Here is a 20,977-nt window from a genome sequence, read left to right as displayed (position 1 = left end):
GATCCACGGCGGTGGGACTGGCAGGGTTAGCGTGCCGGCAGGGCTCCGACTTGGAGGGCGCCCAGTCGGAAGTTCGCTAAACCCGACGCCGTCGAACAGCCCGACCCTCATGACTGTGGCGCTGTTTTTCTGTGCGTTCCTCTGGCCGCTCCACCGTCGCGAGGTCCATCTCCCTCCTTGCTCGGTGCCAGTGATTCAGAACTGTTTGGGTCGGTTTTGGGGCGTTTTTTTTTTGGCTCGATTAAAATACTCGAAAATGCCTCAAAACACGTTCGGTAGGCCAGGTTTGGCCCGTTTAGGCCCGATGAAACCCGTTGAAACCCGTTGGGCTGGGTGGAACTAAAACGCTTCACCTCCCTCGCATTTTCTGTCGGGCGGCTGGCGACGCGGCGACAAGGGAGGAAGACACCAGTGCCACCGCTCCAAGACGACGTTGCAGCCGACACTCGAAGACGACACCGTCGCTGATGCTCCCTCGTTGTCGGTCCCTCGCGCGCGCCGCTCCATCTAACACGCCGCCGACGCTCATGTCGCCGCCGACTCGGAGCTCCTGCCGCCGCCCTCATTCGTGAGTACCATCCACCCCACCGCCTCCCTCTCCCTGTACTTCTAGATGCTCCTCCTTTTTGTGATTTCTAGGGTTCCTGGTTGAGAGATCTCGTTGAACTGTAGGGTTCTTGTGTCTAGGATTCTTGATCTGGTTGTACTGTCTCGTTGAACTCTAGGGTTCTTGTGTCTAGGGTTCTTGATACTGTCTTGGTTTATATGATCTGGTGGCGAGCTTGTTTTTCTTCCTTCTTGGTGTTGTTATATGGTGTGGACAAGGACAAGGAATATTAAGTCACTACATCATCAGCAAATAGATTAGGGAGGAGCACTTCAAATCGCTTGGGCTTGGTTTTTTTGGTGTGCTAAGTAATTCCATATCTATGTTTTGCATCTGCATAGTTTGATCATTTTACATATAAGAAAGTTATTCCTAAAGATAGCAAGCTGTATACGCAACTAGGGTATATTGTGTTGTATATGCAACCAAGCTCCTACTCTTGGGGAGCATATTGTGTTGTATATGCAACCAGGGTATATGGTTTCTAATGACTAGTGCAAAAGTCATCTTGTTTCTGTGTATGACAGTGGCTGCTCAATTATTTGTGTGAGGATGGTCCATGTGCGTGAAAAAGAAGTCACTCAAGAACAACCTCTACATAACTTCTCTATTACCAGATACATGGATGCACTAAAGATATTGATGGTATTATAGTTGTTATTAAAATCCCTGCATTGGATGTCCTCAAGATTGGCGACAATCGTGAAATATTTCTCAACCTTGTTGATGATAAAGATGGCACCCCCATGGCGTGGTTCCTTGGGCAGATAACCAGGTTAGCCAAGTAAGCAAGCTATATTTCTACCATGCGATAAGGATATTACTTTTATGATGCATGGTAGAAATATAGTGTTTTTTGTTGAAACTTCACTTGATTTATGATGCATTTCTTTTGTGTATGGGATTTGTGACATTTGTTTCTGATCTTTTCGACTGGCAGGAGATAAAGATATTACTCTGGTTGGGTATTTACTATTGATGATTTAGTTATAATGTTGAGCTATTGATTGTTGTTTGTTGTTCTGGGTTTTGTAATTTTAAGCGCAAAATGCTTACTGTGTGCTGGGGATGCGTTGTTGCTTGTAGAGATGTTTGTGAATCTAGTAGTAGTATCAACTATAAAATCATCAATAAATGTTCAGTGGAACATAGAAAAGCTACTAGTCTAATCTTACTAGAAGTTAGATACCACGAAACTCAATTCGCCACATGGGAGCATATGCTCCTGCCACCGGAAAACATTTTGAAACACTTCCCTGGTGGTTGAAACACTTCCTTTCTCATGGAAGTTCTTGTACTCATGTTAGCCATTGGTCATTCTGGAAAGTGATTTATAGTTGCATCTTAGTTAAGAAATGCGTAAGCTATGCAGATATGAGCCTGCTTACAGCCATGTAATCTGCATTATTTATCGAAACTTATTTAGTAGCAGAATCCATAATGTATGTTATGTGTCTTCTTGCATGTGTATGCTAATGCATGGGTCAATCTTTGTTGCCTAGATTGATCATCTGTATGCTTATAACTAATCACCCCAGTTCGAATCAACCGAATTCCATATAAGGCCAAGTGCACTTTATGCGCTGCTCCCATCGCTAGGCTGCCTCTGATCTGCAAGAAATTTTCAAACGTAGCCACAGTTAACTAGTGAAGCAAGATTAGTTAGCTAAATAAGGACAAATGGACATGGTGCAAGTGCAAGTGTTCCACACCAAATATATTGATGTTGCTATTTTAGTTGACTGTAAGCTTAAAAAAGTTGAACTGGTATGCTCTTATGCTGGTATAGGTGTATTTTGTTGTTGTGTACTTGACTTAACATGATATATTCTGATTTAAATCATAAGGTGTTACAATTTGTTCCACACCAAATATATCGATGCTGCTATTTTATTTGACTGTAAGATTAAAAATAGTTGAAATGTTATGCTCTTATGTTGGTATAGGTGTATTTTACCGGATTACTATTTGTTATAATAGTTTTGTATACTGAACATTTAATCTGCTTCCTGATTGAATTTTATATTTGTATTGGTAGCTAATATCCGTGTAAGTACTACACAATCTTCTTGGCTTGAGACAGTTGAAGTGTGCACAAACCATTTCCTTTTCTAAATGAAACTCGGAGATCTTTTTGCATTAGTCTAATTTTGCATGCTAGAACTAGTGTTAAGTAAAGTTGGATGTTGGCTGGAACATGATCTGCTCCCTAGTAGCTCTCTCTATAGGCCGTTTTATGTGGTGGAGGTTTACATATATATGGTTGCATCACATACTTATGCTCATAGTTTACTAGTACTATGAACTTTATGATCTCATTGTTCCGTTGACCTGATGTATGTCACAACAATGTGCCTGTGAGATCAAGAGATGTCCACACTCCATCGACATAGATGATCTTGTTACTGAAATGCATACATTTGTTGCTGAAATCATACATTTATGTATTGATGTTTGTAGGAGCATGATCAAATTCATTTTTGTGCTAAAGCAATGATACATTCCGGTACTGATGTATTTGTATTATCGATGTGAGATATATTCTTCTAGTGTGCTAAAAAGATCAGATTTTTATTTTTGATACAAGTCTAGTTCAAACTATCAAAAAGGATTCTCTTTTTATCATTTGTGTTGAATACACTTGAATACATTAGTTTTTAAAACCAATGTTCCAAACAAGTGTTTTGGGTGAAAGGGATTTTGTAGCGTTTTGGGTAGTGTTTTGGATGGTTGGTGTTTTCACCCGGCACCAAACGAGGCCTGAGGGAGGATAAGCGGAAGAAGCAAGGAGGGGCTAAATTGCAAAAGTGTTGACTTGCTTGGACTGCGAGTTGATCTCCGAATTTATTAAGGGGTTTCCCTATAAAATGTTGTATCTTCTCTTAATTTAATATACTTCCTCCGGCTCTAAATACATGTTATGGATTAGAAGGAGACACACACATGGAGAGACTCTACCACCAGTGAAAAATTGTGCTACCTCAGAAACTAGCCTGCACCAAATTTTATAAAATCTTTTTCTAATGGTGTAGGTTTAGCTGAAGCAAAGTCGAGTCGACCACTATGAAACCATGTCAAACTAAATGTGGACCGAATTTCCACACGGAGATACGAGCATGGGCTATGGCGGCAGTAATCCGAGATACAAAAGGTATGTTTGTGGCTGGATCTTACACTTACCTAGAGCATGTTGAGTCAGCGGCGATGGCGGAAGCGATGGCCATGCGCAATGGGTCTAGAACTAGCTCGGAACCTTGGATGCAATGTGGTCAAGCTGAAGCAGATGCGTTGGTACTTGTCAACGCATGCAACGGTGAAGATATGTGGTGGAGTTTGACTGCAGGTGTTTATGCAAAGTGCGTGAATTTTATGGTTGTAATAGGAAAAGTCACTTGTGTTCATGTAATAAAGTTGCTCGTAGTATGGCTAGGTATTGTAATGATTCAAAGTTCTCTTGTAACCGGGTTAATTAACCCCCAGTTGTATCTTGAGCAGTCGTACGGACGACATAATTAATGTTTAATAGTACAGTAATGTTGTAGTGGTTGCTTTCCCTCGAAGAAAAATACTTGTGGCCCGGAATGCTGATTCGCAAAACCTTGAATGCTCCGATGCGCGACAAGTGGACTCCACGGATCTACGGCCCGGCAACCGACAGATTAGCACGGATCCCCGTCTGGAACCCGTGCTGCTTCGAAAGCGTGAGATCGACTTGGACACCCAGCCGGCCGTACCCGTACGCCATGATGGTTACGAGGATTCGCACGATGGGAAGTGGGTGGTAGACAGAGAAGAATGTCATTTGCCGGCGGCGTGTCAGGAGGTAGGCCGCGATTCCTCTCCCCCAATTGCCCACGCAGAGACCTATTGGGCGCCCACTACGGCCGATGCAGGATGCAGCGAGGATTGCGCAACTTGCAGCTAGCGAGAATAATACAGCGCACCGGGACACACGAGATGCGCCGACCGCGACACGATCGAGTGGGTTTCGACGTGGCTCCTGTGCAGCAGCAGCGGCAGGGAGCTGACCGTGCGATCGGAGACGCGATCGATCCGCCTGTGAAATCCAGGTCAAGGAGGAGATACTCGGGCAGGTCATGGCGAGCCATGACGGATCGCCGGCGGTCGGCGACGTCTGTCCGCGGGCTGGCTGGACGATAGTCGTCCGACGTGCGGGCAGGAGATCTCTCACGTGTACTTACAGCACATCGCCATCGGCCTAAAATCTAAGACCATGTTTGAGTCTCTCTTCTCGCTTGGAGAGCGCCGCGCCACGTCGCTTCATTCGACCGACCTGCCGCATCGATGATCGAAGCATGTAACGCTGGGCTGGCACGACCGAATGATTAAGGCGATCGATCAGCCGCCTCTAATGATGATGAGCCAGCCGTCGCAGCTCATCGATCGATCACGGGCCATGTCCGGTCGCAGCTGCTGCCTCGCATTGCATTGATTAAGCCGCCCAAGATTTGGTCCTCGAGTTCGATCATGCTACCTGCCGCAAAAAATATTGCTACCTGCCGCAAGATCATGCAGTATTTTTTACTCATCGAACTACTGATAAGTCAATCGAAAATAGTGCTACGTGTAAGAGTGATCGGAGATGAAAATTGTTTGTAGATGTCTCGAACATGGACACGCAGATCAAAACAACAGCAGCAGGGGCGTGACTTTTCTTTATAGAATAACCATGTATTTTATTAATAAAAATAAAGTTACATGAATACATAAACGTGGAAATTAGCAGACAAATCAGGACAGAACATGTGGTTTAGAAACTTTTTTAATAGAATCCTAAAAATAGCTGAAATTCACGAAAGTAGCCATCCCTATGGTTTCAACTCGCCTTCAGACGACATTGGTAACGAACACCGGCAAACTCCACTATCGTCGATCCTGAGACGCATCGTTGGAAGAAGACCCGTCAGCCAATGAGGGTTGCCCGCTGCAAACATCATGGCACATGTCGCTTTGACACTTCGACCATGGATGTCTAGCTATCTTGGAACAACATCTACCACATCCAATCGACAAAATAGAGAAACAACTATCGATCCACCACCTATAGATCAATAACCTCGCTCTAGAGCATCCACTTGGCCCCAGCTCCCAACGCCATCGTAGATATGCTTGGTAGCCCGCGCGACTTGCAATCGGACCGTAGGGAACAAAATTCTGCCGATTGGATGTGTGGGCTCCCTCCGTGTCATGGCCCTCGCGCGTCAAAGCAGTCTGGAGCCAGGCCCATGTCCTACACCCGAATCTATCGTTCCCGGGAGTTTGGCCACGTGGAGCACAGAGAGATAGACTTCCCTTGCACACATAGGGAAGGAGCGCGAGACGCTGTCATCGGTTCGTGACACGCACCATCAATTTCCCTCGCCGCCCAATCCTTTCGTCTCACTCCCATACGGAGATTGTCTCCCATCACCTCTTCTCCCCCGCACCCGCTGCTTCGACATCGACCGCACATCTTCGTATCCAAGCAAGAACACCTTCACCACCTGACTTCAACCTTCCGTGTCCCGGTAATGGCGGCAAGGTTTCCAAACTCCTTGAATGCCTCAATTTAACTGTAGATCTGGCCTTATATGGTCTGCACACAAGCGGTAGTTGACATGTGGAGAAGATCGTGTTAGGGTTCCACCGGATTATAGTTTTTGGTTGTGATTCAATTTGTCACTTGCATACTGTTCTACTTCTACCTAGTGTTACGGCTGATTTGTGAAATGGTTTCTCGATTCATTATGACCTTGTAGTTTGATTCTGAGTCAGATTTGATTAACTTTTCGCTATTACCGATGATTAGAACTGTGGTAGAACGTGGCCTTTGCTAAATGTTGGATTATCCCAGAGAGTACTTGGTTATGATAGTTGATTGATAGGTTGCACATATGAGGCATGCATTTGGTTCATTGTGTTCTTTGTGTGTCTATTTTTGTGTTTTATTAGTCCAATGCCAAGGTGGCTTGTCCAAAAGCAAAACCTCTCGGATTTAAAATGAGAGAAGTTCGGAGTCTGCCAAATGAAAGAACAGTTCAGGTATACTGGACCGGATTGCCTCCTTATTTTATTGGTGAATGCAAATAAAGAATTTGTTCCGTATTCTGCTCCTTTTATGCAGAGCTTGGCATCTTAGAAACAATATAGTCCATGATGATTGTAAGAGTTCAACTGAAGCCTCGTCTCTATTTCCTGCAAAACTGTGTTGATACACTTAATTGCTCTGGGTAGGTTCCTTGCAGTAAACAAAAAAGCTATGCAAGTTACTTATGCTAGATTTACACAAGAAACTTATGCTGGAAATATCATGCCCATTTGGACTTCTTCAGGGCATGGTAAGCTCAAAATGGATGTTAATGCGTCCTTATCCATGAAACAAATCAAGGATATATGGGTGATGTTATCAGAGACCATACTGCTACGGTGATTTGCTCTATGTTGAAGCAGCTGCTAATTTGTGATGATATGGAGGAAGCCGAGGCTAGAGCTCTTTTAGGATGACTACGAATGTGTGTTCCGCATGGCTTTTGTTCCGGAGAAGTGGAAATGGAGTGAGCAACAGTGTGCTCTGCTGTCAAAGACACAAATCAAAATTTGTCTAAACTCTGCTTCATCTAGAGGGAGACAAATAGGATTAGAAGTTCTTCCATCCATTTTACTTTATCTCAAGTGAAAAGATATTGTAATACTGTAGCGCATGAGCTTGCAAAGGTGTGCAAGCTAGAGGTAACTGTAGGTTTCAAGCTTGAGAATGTTCTAGACTAGATCAACCACTGTGTCGAGAATGATTGTAACCACCTTGTGCATGAATGAAATTCCTTTTGATGTCAATTTTTTTAATGCAATGAATGATGATTAAATTCAGTAGCATAGTGTGGTCTAAGGAGGCCTTGCAATACCTAGGCCATGCAAAAGCACATTGACATTGTATTCTCCTTAGTCTTGCATGGCAAATCTTACCTTATGGATGCTACCTTCCATGAGGGTCTCAACTTACAAATGTTCTATATTGGGCCAGTGATTCAAATGTGTCATCATTTTAGTGTGCGATGATTCTACCCAACCTTGTGCATATGTTGCACAAGCAGACCTCATTGTCTATTGCACTTGGTTGGATAAAACCAATTTTGACATTGTGTGTAATTGGTAGTATCAATCCTTCATTGTAATGTGGTTCCTTCTTATCATTGGTTTTATGATGCCAACGATTAAAATGTTGATGAGATGATCTCTATCTACATTGTGTTTTGTCGAACAACAATGGTTGTACATCAAACTTTGTAGATACAAATTCATCTCACGGACTATATGAGTCACACTGTATGCTTCGTCATTCTCATGAGTGTTCATATTTGTGGTTATGTTCTCATCCTTTTAGTTGCAATAACTCTTTTTCTTGTAGATGATGCGCCTGGTACTAGTAGTGCATGTAAATCTTCCTGTGAAAGAAGGATCTAGAAAGAGACCAAGGTGATGATGGCTCCTAGGATCGGGGTGCTCCCTCTCCCAGATGCCTTCAGGCCATACATGGGCCCGGTCCCAGGGAAGATCATCATCAAGACCAGCACAATGTGCCACTCATAGATAAATATCAGTGGCATTGCCATCCTTGAAGCTGGCTGGACAGAGTTTGGCATTGCCACAACCTAAAGATTTGTTACATGCTCTTCTTTAAGAAGCTTAGTGCAAATGAGTACACGTGGTCGTCTTTGACTCTCATGCTGCGAGTTTGTTGGCATGTGCCCTGAGCACGCTGAGTGTAGCAAAAGGCCCGAGGAGGAGGGTGAGTAGTGATCGAGCTATTGTGACGGCTGCTAAATAATCGTCGTTGATCGAGTTGGTATGCCTTAGTTGGCCATATGATGAGGATGCTCAAGTGCCGTGAATGTTGTAGCTGTCATTGCCGTTGTTACGTTCTAGTTCTCCCAAAATAACTTGCTACTACCTGATGGCACTGGTGTTCTCGATGTTTTTGTGTTTTTTGATGTTCTTACTGCAGGGTGATGGCACTGGTGTTCTCGATGTTTTTGTGTTTTTTGATGTTCTTACTGCAGGTTAATGCAGCCAACCAAACATCCGCATCCATAGTCTGTTCCGGCGGGGAAAAAATCACTGAAACAACCAAACAAAATACAGACCATAGATTTTAGACCGTTTCCGCTTGAAAATACATTATAGGCATCGTGCATGAAGCCTGAAACGAGATCCATGCAACCCATCACACCCGAATATGCTGGATTGATCAATGTATCGAGCCGAGCCGAGCCCACGTTGGCGGAACGGAATCCCATCTCCAATCAGCCGGCCGTCGTTATCGCCGGATCCCCCCGTATCGTATTTCCCTCCCGCGCGCGGCCGGAGAGTGCGTCCCATGCTGCCTGCCGCCGCGCCGCGACGGTATCGCGTCCAGCAGACGCGACGCGACGCCGGGCGAACGGACGGGCGACACGGCGGCACCACTGCGGTCCTAGGTGCGCGCGCCGACGCGACGCGAACGGGATTCGTTGCGTGCGTGCGAGGTCCAAGCTTGGGGCCCGCCCAACGCGGCGAACCAGGCCACCGTCCATGTGCCCGCCCAGGTCCCACCCATGCCTAGCACAGTCCAGGCAGGCGGGCCCCGCCCCGGAGCTCGGCGGTGAACTGCCCTCGTCGCGTCGCATGTTTCTGACGCCGCCGCTGAGGCAGGAGTCGCCAACACGAGGCGTGCGTCGGCGCCAAAGTCTCCAGTTAATTAAGTCCTGGACGAATAAATTAACCTGTGCAGAGAGGACGGTCTCTCTCGCGGTCTCGTCAGACGTCAGTCGGCGCCGCTGAACCGCTCCCGGAGCAGGAGCGGCGCGCCCGCCGGTTCGGGCCAGCCAAGCGTCGGCGGCGGCGCCGGGCTAGCTAGCTGACGCCCTCCGAAGTCCGACCACGTGGCGCGCGCGCCACCGCATGCAAGCGCCGGTGGCCGACACGGCGCATAGTTTAGTTCCGTGCGCGAGACGATAATTCCCTGCCCGCCCCGTCCCGTCACCCGTCCCTCGCGCCGTACGCACGCCGCTGACGCGCGGGACCCTGCCATTGACGTGAGGCGACTGTGGTTTATTACTACTAGCCAGCGCCGTGGTAAGTGGGCGTGGGGCCGACGACGGGGGCCGGCCGCTGTCGGATGCCGCGCTAGGCTCCACCGCCGAGCGCGCGCGCGCGTACGGTACGGCCTTCCTGTCGCCCTCCCGTCGCGGTACAAATGAACCTTTGTTTAAGGGCATCTCCAACCGCGCGACCCAAACAGACGCGCTGGGCCGTCCGTTTTAGGCCGTTTGGGTCGCCGGCCGGACACGCGGACAGCGACCCGCGTCCGCGTGTCCGTTTGGGTCGCGCTTGCGCCTAGCGCGCGGACGCATCGCATAATCCGGAAACACGAAAATAAAAGGAAAAAAAGCAAATTTAAGCGAAATTTGATTAAAACATATGCCCTATTTTGGGCAAATTTATACATAGCCCTATTTTGGGCAAATAACTAACAAAGAAGACCCTATATGGGCTTTTAAATTTAAACCTATACTAAAAACCCTCTATTAGGGTTTGGTCGGCGACGCGGTGGCAGCCGGTCGCGCCGCTAGCCCTGTGGGCGTCGTCGGCGACGTCGTCGTCGTCCACCACCGGCGGCGACGCGTCTGTCGTGGCCGGAGCGCGCGGGGACTCCGGCCACGGAGACCACGGGGCCTCTCCCACGGCGAGTGGGGGTCGGAGCCACCGGCGCCGTGCCGGCGCACGGAGCGGCGCCTCCTCGCTGAGCGCTGCGCTGTCTCTCTGCCCGGAGCGCGGCGCCCGGCCTCACGGCGCCGCCGCTGTCCTCCCGCCGCCGCTTGCTCCCGGCGGCGGGCCTCGTCGGCCGCGGCGCACGGCCTCGCTCCCGCCGCGCGCGTCCTCCTCCTCCTCCTCCGTCGCGCACGGAGGGCACGGGCGTAGAGCTCCCGGTCCTCGCCTCCTCCGCCTCCCGCCGCGCCGCCTCCTCCATTTCGGAGGTGCGAATGGCCGCGTGGGCTGCGGCCATTTCGCCTCCTCCTCCGCCGCCGAGATGATCGGGCGGCGCGGAGGTCCGGGTCCTCCTCCAGGGACTCGGCTTGGGCTCAATGAGGAGCGGTGGCGGTTGCGGCAATGCCGCGCCGCCGCGGCCGGCCTGCCGATGTGGAGGCCGCCGCGGTTCCCTCCGGCCCGCGGCGCCGGCGGCCGGCCGCCGGCTAGCTGGTGGCCTCGTCGTCGTTCGCTCCGGGGAGCGAGCGCGTCGCTCGGGGCCATGGCGGCGGTTTTTGCTCGGGGAGTGGAGTGGAGGCTGAGGTGGAGGGCCGAGATCCCTCCGGTCCCCATTTAATAGTCTCCCCGGTCGCCGATAGGTGGGCCCAAGGGAGACGAGGCGTCGACGGGCGGACGCGAGCGGACGGCGCGTGCCATCCGCGGCCACGCAAACCTAGCCCAGATTTGGACCGGGTTTGCGTCGTTCGGACGCCGCGGCCGTGCGCTTTGCGGTGCGTCCCAGCGGCGCGCGCGTTTTGTCCGGCTCGACCCAAACGGACGCGCGGGCGCGGTTTGGGTCGCGCGGTTGGAGATGCCCTAACAATCAATGACATTCTGGTCGATAGCAATTGGAGAAGATCATCTTAATGGTACCACGCAAAACAGGAGGGATCATTTTAGAAGAGAATCCATGACTTCTCCCACGAGCATACGCGCTTTGGGGAACGCCGGTTTGAGAGTGAGCGCAACAATTGTCCATTTAAAAGCGATGGTCGTTTATTCAATCGGAACGCAATAAGTTTAACGTGGTGTCATCGAACACCTCGTGAGCAGAATCGTCATCAAGGACTTGGTAACGTTCTTCCCCACACAAATGAACTATATGTTGTGATCCACTCAATATTTGTCTTGTTTGTTTGTCTTTTCTGAACTATGTTCCATGTCGAATCCTTTTATTGCTACTTGCGAACTGTGACATTATTTGTTTTTTCAATATTTTCTTGAGATGTTTGTATGACCACATGGCCAAGGTGGAGGACGCGCGGGCCAAATGGATGCATGGATTTAAGGCATTGTGCGAGCTAGGGCATCTCCAACGGGGCGATGAGTCCGTTTGCGTTTGCGTGATCGAAAACTACGTGTGCACAATATATCATTCAAAATGAGCGTCATGATGACATCTACCCTAACTGGGTCACACTGGTGAAGATAGTCTGTAATCTAAACATGGAAAAGACAAATAGATTTGCCAAGATGCAAGAGCCTTGTAAAAAAGATGTGGAGCGGGGATTTGGTGTGCCTCCAAGCTCAGTGGACAATTGTCCGTCACCCGGCAAGAACATAATCGCTAAAGTCCATGCATTAGGTGATGAATTGTTGCGTGATAATGCATAATATGATCGTTAAGAACGAGATTATTTTACGCGTTCGAAATGCGCTCGTTACATAGGAGGATACGGGCCTGCAATCTCTATTTTCACCTTCACCTAGACGGACAATATTGGACAAAAGAAAATGTCTGATTTAGGATTTTAGGTGGCGGGTTAGGGATCGTGGCTTAAGGGCTAAGTGCTTGAAAGACTGACAAATGGACCACCACCGGCTTACAAAGTACCGGTAGATATAGACGGGTACTCGTCGTCGCGCGAGGTCCAACGCCGTAGCCGCGACCGCGACCATAAGAGACCCTTCCCCGTGCCAAACCACCCTCTCGCCTGCGCCTGCCTCCCTTGCCGCTCTCTTCTCTACCGCCAAAACTCCCAAAGCTACCGCGCGGGCGCGCGCCATCTCCCTTGCCGCTCCCCACGGCGCCGCCTCGCATGCAGGAGCAGCTCCTCCACGCGGCCGAGCCCGGCCGCCGGCCGGCGCAGCAGTTCGTCGGCGTCGACCTCCGCCGGCCCAAGGGCTACGCCGCTCCGGCCTCGACTCCGCCGTCGGATCCTCCTGCAGCAACAAAGGCGGCGGCCGCGGAGGGTGAGCCGTGCCCGCGGTGCGAGTCCAGGGACACCAAGTTCTGCTACTACAACAACTACAACACCTCCCAGCCGCGCCACTTCTGCAAGGGCTGCCGACGCTACTGGACCAAGGGCGGCACCCTCCGCAGCGTCCCCGTCGGCGGCGGCACCCGCAAGCGCCCCGCCTCCTCCTCCTCCTCCTCCTCCTCCGTCAAGAAGCCCACCAAGAAGCGCCGCGCCACGCCACCCGAGCCGGTCGCCACCTCCGTCCACGAAGCCACGGCCCAAGACGCTGCCGCCAAGATGACCGAGACGACCACCACCCCACCGACCGAGGCTTCCGCGAGCGAGATCACCACGGAGCTCGTGGTCCCCGCGGCGGCGGCGGCGGCGGAGGAGGACTCCTTCACCGACCTCCTCCACCACGGGGACGCCGACGCCGCCGCCGCGCTCGACCTCGGCTTCTCCGACTACCTCTCCGTCGGCGGCAAGGCCCTGGGCGACGACGCCTACTCCTTCGAGTGGCCCGCGCCGTTCGACCTGGGCGGCGCGTGCTGGGGCGGCGGCGCCGGGTTCGGCGCCGACACTGACCCGGCCGTCTTCATGAACCTCCCCTGACCTGACCGCTCAGGCAACCGTGGAGCGCGTCGATCGGCTCCGACAAATTCCGATTAATTACTACTGCTAGTAAGTACATGGTGCACGGGGGGTATATCATAGTATGGCGAACGATAACGATGACCTTAATTTTAGCTTGTTTATTGAGATTAGCTGCCGCGTTTTACTCCGAGTGTGCTAACTCAAAACAGGCTTTGATGGGACGAGCTTGAGATGTTTCGTCTCTGTATAAACCAAGGAGTGCTTGGGTTTCTTTCTTTCTTCTTACATGATTCCTCCTCCCCCTCGTTAATGTCTGCCTGTCGTTAATTAAGAACAAAGATTCCGGATGGAATGGAATGTATGCTGGCTGGAGAATGTTTCATGTTCCTCCAGTTGCTCCCTTCCACTTGATATATTCTGCTCTTGTGTTGTGGCTGGTTGATGTGCCACATTATTCTTCTTATTTTGTTTTCGACCACAGAGATGGATCAAGGTTCGGTGTGCTGGTTGCAACTTGATTCCGTGCCAGTTCGTCGGTTTCGCTGCTGGAACAGCTACGCACGATTCTCCTCTGGTTACAGGTAGTCGTCGGCGCGCGCTCGAACAGACGCGGCGGCAGGGTATCCGATTCTAGGCGGCAAGCTCGTTATCACTGTCGGCACAACTCGCCTCCGGTCGAGAGTGATCAGCTGCGAGGTGCCAACAGAGCAGCAGCGTCGTCGCCGTCGGCGGCGTCGTAGCGGCCGGGTGAGGGCGCGTTCGATGGATTCGGTTGGACGTCGCGGTCGGCGAGTTAACACGGTGGGTGCCCGAGGCATGGCCGACGCTGGCCCGTGACGGGACCCCACGCGCTTTCGACGGCGACGCCTCCGTGCGCGTCAGGGTCGGCTCCAGTCGCTCGCGCGCCCGTCCTTTTTACTTGGATGGGAGCCGCGCGGCGGCCGCTGCTTGCTTGCCGCTGACGCCGGCCGAGGTGGGGAGCGTGCGCCGCGCCGTGTCGCGCACTCGGCGCGTGGTGGCTGGCGGGGCCGAGAGCGGCGTGTCCCGGGGCGAGCACAAGCGTGAAGCGTGGCGTGTCGGCCGCGCTGTCGCCGGTAATACCGTTTGTCCGGTGCCTACCCCTGCCTTGCTACTTGCTAGTACTAGGTGGTGGTGGCGGTGGTGGTAGAATAATGGCTTCGGCGGTGCGTGAGCGTGACGCGCGCGCGCTGCTAGGTGGAGTGGTTCCCGGTACGACCGCGACGCGCGCTGCCGCGGCAAGCTCGATCGACCACGCCCGGTGTAGCGATGCGATGCATTAAAAAATCCACCACTGTTTGTTGAAGTTCACCGAAATCGAAAGAATTCGCTCCAACATGCACTGCTTGTCGAATTTAGAGCATCTCCGATCGCGTCACAGACCGCGCGGATCGAGCGTTTGGGGAGCGTGTTCGTTCGCTGCAGCGTTTGGGGGACGTCATCTCACCGTGCAGCGTCCCCAAGCGCTAGCCCCAAACATTTAAAATAATTTTTCTAGCATTTTTATTTCAATTTCCACAAACTAATACATAATTTGGAACGTGGTTTACACGAAAACACAGTTTGGAACATGGTTTTCCACAAACTAATACATAGTTTGAACCATGGTGGACACAAATATAAAATATTGCAAAGAAACTAAACCTAACTAGGCCGTGCATCGAAGGTTTCGTGTGTTCGCTGCTAAGAAAGAACACTCGAGGCACACCAGTCACCTAAGCTCGGAAAATCCAGCGGGAGGATGGTGCCCTTGTTGGTTCTACCGATGAGACGAACGGGCGGAAACCTCCGTGCACGTATTCGCTGCGAAGAAACAACACTCATTCGGTCGTCCTCCTCGTCGGTGCCGTCGTCGTCCCCGTCGACGTGGTAGTCCCGGAGGCGGCGCCTCTCGTCGAAGACCTTGACGCTCATGTCCCTGTTGCCGAAGTAGGAGAACACGAGGATGAAGCCGGCTTGGAGGCTGTGGTGGCGCGCGAACTTCTCCCGGCCGATGTTGAAGTACATCTTGCCGCGCGCATCGTAGATCGCCTTGACGATCCACCGGCGGTAGCCGCACGAATGCTCCCGCAGGATGCATCGTGCGCGGGCGTACGCCGCCGACGTACTCGGCGAAGGAGTCCGGCAGCCTCTGGATGCCGCGCGGGTCGCCCTTGAGGACGTGGACGAACTCGAACGGGACGTCCGGCTCCACGTCCATCTCCGACGATGATGAAGGCGGCGGCGTGGAAGGCGACGGCGAGCGTTCGGCTGCGCCGCGGCCACGACCACGACCACGACCACGGCCGCGGCCGCGAGGTCCGCCTCCGCCTCTACCCGGACATAGCGTCGAGTCTTGTTGAGAGATGGTGGCGGCTAGGGTTTGGGAGAGAGGCGCTAGGGTTTGTGTGTGAGAGGGACGATGAGAGGCGCCCCTTTTATAGGCCGGAGGGAGGCGGAGGAGCGGTGGCGCTCATTAACGCCGGCACGCAGAGCTAGGCGCGACGGGACGCGTCGCTGCGCCCTCTGCGGGAGCTGCACCGTCGGCTCGCGCGCCAATAACTTCCGTCGCGAGGTAGGCGACGGTTAGGTTTAAATTAATTGTGCCGCTGACGGGTCGGCCCCGCCACTCCCGCCTCGCTTTCGTTGTGTCCGGCGTCCCCGGTGCGTCCCACGTGGGACGGGGACGGGCTCGGGGCGCCGGACACCGAATGGGGGCGCGCCGGACGAAAAAGGGCTTTGGGGGACGCGGCTGGAACGCTTTTTTTGTCCGGCGCGCCCCAAATCGCTTTGGGGGACGGTTTGGGGAACGCGACTGGAGATGCTCTTAGCCTTGGTACAAAGGTTTCTGACTAGTGCTAAGAGCATCTCCAATCGCAGTCCTCAAAGCGTCCCCAAAGGATCTGAGGGACGCCGGCCAAAAACGTCCCGGTCCGCGTGCCCCAAAGGCCGCTTCGGTCCGGACGTGCTCCAAATGTTGTCACGGCGTCCCTAGCCCATCCCCTGTGTATAGAGTCTCTACCGGGGACGCCGGACACGACTTTTACACTTAATTTTTGTTTGGAGGTCGCGTTTGGGGGACGTGGCTAGAAAAGGGACCTTCTCCAAACGAAAATTTTGTCCGGACGTCCCCCAAACGACTAATCCGGCGCTTTGCCCGGACATCGTTTGGGGGACGCGACTGGAGATGCTCTAACAGGGCAAAGAAGACAACGGTTTTTTCTGGGTATTAGGTGACTATAGTTTTTGGCACGAAAATTAAAGAGCTTGCGTGGAGAGAAAATTACACCAAGTTTGGATGGGATTATCATTTATCATTGCACAATTGACATGAGAAATAGAGGAGTTTGTAAAAGATAAGGAAGCACAATAAAAAAAACCTAAAAAAAATTGTCCCGATAAGTTGTGCAACGCGAAACACCTTACATTTTGTAAACAAAATCAAAAAACTATACCCCTTATATCTAGAAACGGAGGGAGGAGTGTTAGATAGTAGGCCTAAATCCTAGGGGGGTTTATAACTTTTGGGCGGGTAGATGTCAGCTTATTCCTGTTATTTTCCTTTCATACTTTTTTTCTGGCGGATTTTTTTCTTCCTATGTGACATTGGCCAAATCCGAGGGTGGATCCTGGATGCGCCTCCGCCTCGCCGGCTCCGAGCACGCCCACCTCACCCGCACTGTCCCTGAGATCGTAACCCGAGCGAGTAGACTGGGGGATCGAGCGGCTAGGGGAGGCGCCATGGTTGAGACAGAGAGGACACATAGGCCTTTCGGGGTCGAGGACGACAAGCAATATAGAGGTAGTCATGGCCGGCGACGTGCATCACGAATTGAGGCGGGTCGGACATCCGCCAACCGGAACGGCGCCATGGGGACATGAATCTCACGGTGGCTACTGGCATCGGCGCAGAGAAGATGCGCGAGGTAGGCGAGGGGTAGTGATATGGGTATACCTAAATGGGTATCTCTATTAATATACCTGGTGTGGTCCAAGTAAAAGCCCATGAGGATCCCATAGCCAAAGAGAAGTTGGACAGTGAGAAGCACCCGAAGGCCATGGATTCGATGTGTGTAGCAAGGATTAAGCTAAGCTGAGGAAACTGTAACATTGTATCCTACCTGAGCTCGGTAACCAAGAGGGGCCGTCATGAGGAGGAGACTAAGAAAAGAGAGAGACGCCAAACCCTAGTTACACTAGATTGACATCACCATCGCTTCTCGGCGACCCCATGTAATCTTCATCCACATACAAGTAGACAAGCAACATGTAGGGTTTCTCCTTCAGAGGCCTGAAGCTTGGTTAAACTCGCCTCGTACCTTTTATGGTGTGCTTGTATGCCGTTAAAATCACCAATATGCTTCCTCCCCGAAACCCAAGTCCATCACATATGGGCATTGTCGTGGTTACCCCACATCAATTGGCACTGTCTATGGGAAGTATGCATGTTGGATCTATGGTTTCTGCGGCTTCGACTTCAATAATCTTCGACTAATCAGTTCAGGAGGAACCAATCTACCTTGGTTCTGTGGCCTTCCGGCCACGCGACCAGCCTTTGGCTCCTTCGGCGAAGGAGAGGAGATGACCTTTGGGAGCTTCGCTTCCTATTCTTGACATCTCGAGAATATGCATGCTTGTGAAGGATGTGCTTACAAAAATGTCAATTTATGCTATGATGTGCCCTTGCCTTACATGTGTGGATGATCAACGCCCTGGAGTGGCTCTGTCGTGGACTTCTCTGGTGTTCAAATACAACGGCAAAGGGAGGGGCTTGCCCTCTCGCATCGCCTTTCGTGTCCACTCCCACAAGGTTTGGAGGCTTGGGCATTCGGAGCCTTCATGTGCTCAATGATGCCCTTCACATGAAGTGGCTATGCGTATGCCATGCATCGACAAATAAACCTTGGACGTGCGATCGGCTGGCTTGCTCGGCTAATGCTTGAGCAATCTTTCAAGCTTTGTATAAGCACGGGCTTGATAATGGTGAGGCATGTCTTCTCTAGAGATGTAGGTGGATTATCATCCAAAGAGTGGAGATGATTGCACCTATATTCTTCAACTTTGTGGATCAATGCTTGCAACACACGCATACGGTGGCCCGGGGGCTAGTGTTGCACACGTGGGTCCATGATGAAAGAGCATGCTCTATCCCTAGTGTTTTGTGTATAACAATACTTGAATAAGAATGTTACCATATGTGCTCAAGTGTGTAGGAATCATTTTTAGCACTATGGATGATGAACCACCATTTGTTTTGGTCTTGTATCTGGTTCATTTGAATTGGATCTATGATCTTTGCTTTTGGTGGAAGATGACATGTGAGGAGAAAGCTACAATGTTGCTGGTTTTAAGGAAGAAGTGGGATTCTCTTCAGGCCGGAAGTTCCGGCCCCCAAGCGGCCAGAAATTCCGCCTACTACACGCCTAGGATTTCAACGGCAAAAGCCTAGGTCAGATATTCGATCGGAAGTTTGGGGCCGGATGGATTTTCCATCCGCCCCATATACCGTGCGTCTGCCAAGGCGTCCATCTTGGCCGGAAGTTGCACCGGAACTTTCTGGCCGTATACATCCGGCCCAACCTTCATTGGCTAAGGACCAAGCGTGCCACGTTACAGAATCGGGCCCGGAAGTTATTTTCTTCCGGCCCCAAATGTCCGGGTCGGCCGGAAGTTCCACCCCTGACCCAGTAGCTAAGAAGACCGAATATTCCCAGGGGGAGGGGGAGGAACTTTCGGAGTAAATAAACCCGGAACTTCCGCCCCCTCGGGAACTGCAACGGCTAGAAGACTCGTACGGGCTATAAAAGGGGGAGTGTTCTTCTTCACCGAATCAGATTTGAGCAGCACGAAGACTTTCTCTCCCATCCAGTGTGCTTGACCTTAAAACGAGTGGATCTCCCTCCGTAGCCAACCAAATCCCTCCAATCTGGGGAATCAAAGGAGGAGTGCTAGATCTACCTATCCACCCAAGAAATTTTGTGGTCCCCATACTTTTCCTTTGTGGACTTAGAAACCCTAGATCTTCTTTGTGGGAGTCCTTGTTGTTGGAAGAGCATCTCGTCCTAGATCTTGTTGTGACTAATTTGTGATGTTGTTGGGAACCTCTGTCCTTTGTGGAGTTCGCCCCAACCTTATGTGAAGGCTAGCCACCTCGACCAGTGTTGCTTAGTGGAGTAGTAGGAACGTCTTTCTAGTGTGCGTACAAGGAATAAGGTGACATTTGTGTGGTGGTTATCACCTTTGTGGTGCCACACCTGCTCAACATAGGCGTACCTCCTTTTGTGAAGGGAACTACGGGAAACAAACCTCGTCTCCTTCATCTTCGCGCAATTCCCCGGTTGTACCGCTTTCTTTTACACTTGTCTTGCATTTGTAGTTTTCTTGTTTGTGTTTGCATCTCATATTGGATCATATCAACCTTTCCGCACTCATCTTTACTTTTTCGCAACCAATCTAAAATTGAAAAAGATATAATTTTGTAGCTCCTATTCAACCCCCCTCCCCCTAGTGGATAGTTTTTGTCCTCTGACATGACCTTTCAGCTGGGCCGTCGATCCTGACCATGGTTCAGTACCTGCCGCTTCGAAACTTGGTTTCTACCGTCCAAGAGTTGGACAGTGTAGATGGCTCCTTAGAGTTGATATGGACCGCCTCCAAAGGCTTCTCGTCAAAGTCAGCATGCATGGGCGCCCGCTTTAGCCATGGCATGAATCAATTTGGAAATGTAAAGCTCTCCTCAAATTCAAACTCTTTGCTTGTAAAGTGGTGTGGAACAGATGTTGGATGGGCGATCATAGACTTCGCCATGGCTTAGCCATTGTTGAAGAGGCAGATGGATTGAAGCTAGTGGGGCTTTTTTGAGTTGTACACCATTGTGATTTGTAGGCCTTTTGGCCAAGTGGTTGTATTTGATGTGGATCCTTGTATTTGGTTATTTCCCTGTCTATAAAGAAGGCTTGCATTCTCATACGGTCCTAAAAAAAACACGTAGCACTTCTACTTTTTTTTTTTGAACAAGGTAGCGGGGCTTCATTAAAACAGCGGTGGGCATACAGATACAATGAGGACACTGAAAGAAACTGAAAGTACAACCAAGTCCTCACTAAAGTGCAAAAAGGACCCTGAAAGAAGACAAGAAAACGCGATCGGATCCAGGCTCCTCTCCACCGCAGGCGAAATCCGATCTCGAAACATGGCTGTCACCCCACCACCGGGGACGGAACCACTTGGAGTGCAGGCGACGATGAACGCCGTGCTAAGATCGTCGAAGATCCTCCGATATGGCACGTAGCACTTCTACTTAAACGTTATCCATTTTCAGAGTCGTAAAAAAAACCGGTGCAAGTCAGTCTACATTCTCCTTCTCTCGGGCCAGTAAGCATTGTAGTAACGAGAAGATATGTTGAATTCGCCACAGACACGCACAGGCAAAGAGGGCTTGAAAACAATTCAAAAAGAAAGGGAAGGCACAAAAATATCGTGTGTCCGTAACCAGCTAACGCTGAAGAGCCATCACTCTCAGCTTTCAGAACAGGGACTATTGAACAGCCCCTGATGAGGGTTGAACCATACAATCCTTTTATAGACCATGCAGTTAGAAATGTACATTCCAACCAAAGAAAACCCAAGATCATGGAACCTTTTGCTTGCAGGCTACAACTATACCAACCATAACTGAACCAAGATGCTTGCCAGGTACATTCCAACCAAAGAAAACCCAGACGAAATTAACTAAAAAAACAGTAGCGGATCCGTCTATTCTTCTGGGACAGCTAAATCGAGTAATGCAGGAACCAATTTGTCCAACATCAGCAGA

General features: G+C 50.9%; 1 protein-coding gene across 1 annotated transcript; it reads left to right on the top strand.

The window, feature by feature from the left end:
* The first annotated feature begins 12,400 nt into the window (after positions 1 to 12,400).
* Positions 12,401 to 13,627, top strand: LOC124681415 (dof zinc finger protein MNB1A-like). Its single transcript, XM_047216342.1, has one exon. It carries the CDS (start codon positions 12,430 to 12,432, stop codon positions 13,180 to 13,182), a length of 753 nt encoding a protein of 250 aa, XP_047072298.1. The 5' UTR covers positions 12,401 to 12,429; the 3' UTR covers positions 13,183 to 13,627.
* Positions 13,628 to 20,977: the final 7,350 nt, after the last annotated feature.

Source organism: Lolium rigidum, chromosome 1 (assembly GCF_022539505.1).
Source record: "Lolium rigidum isolate FL_2022 chromosome 1, APGP_CSIRO_Lrig_0.1, whole genome shotgun sequence".
Classification (NCBI taxonomy): domain Eukaryota; kingdom Viridiplantae; phylum Streptophyta; class Magnoliopsida; order Poales; family Poaceae; genus Lolium; species Lolium rigidum.
The sequence above is the reverse complement of the archived record's forward strand: the minus strand, read 5'-3'. Positions and strand labels throughout refer to the sequence as shown.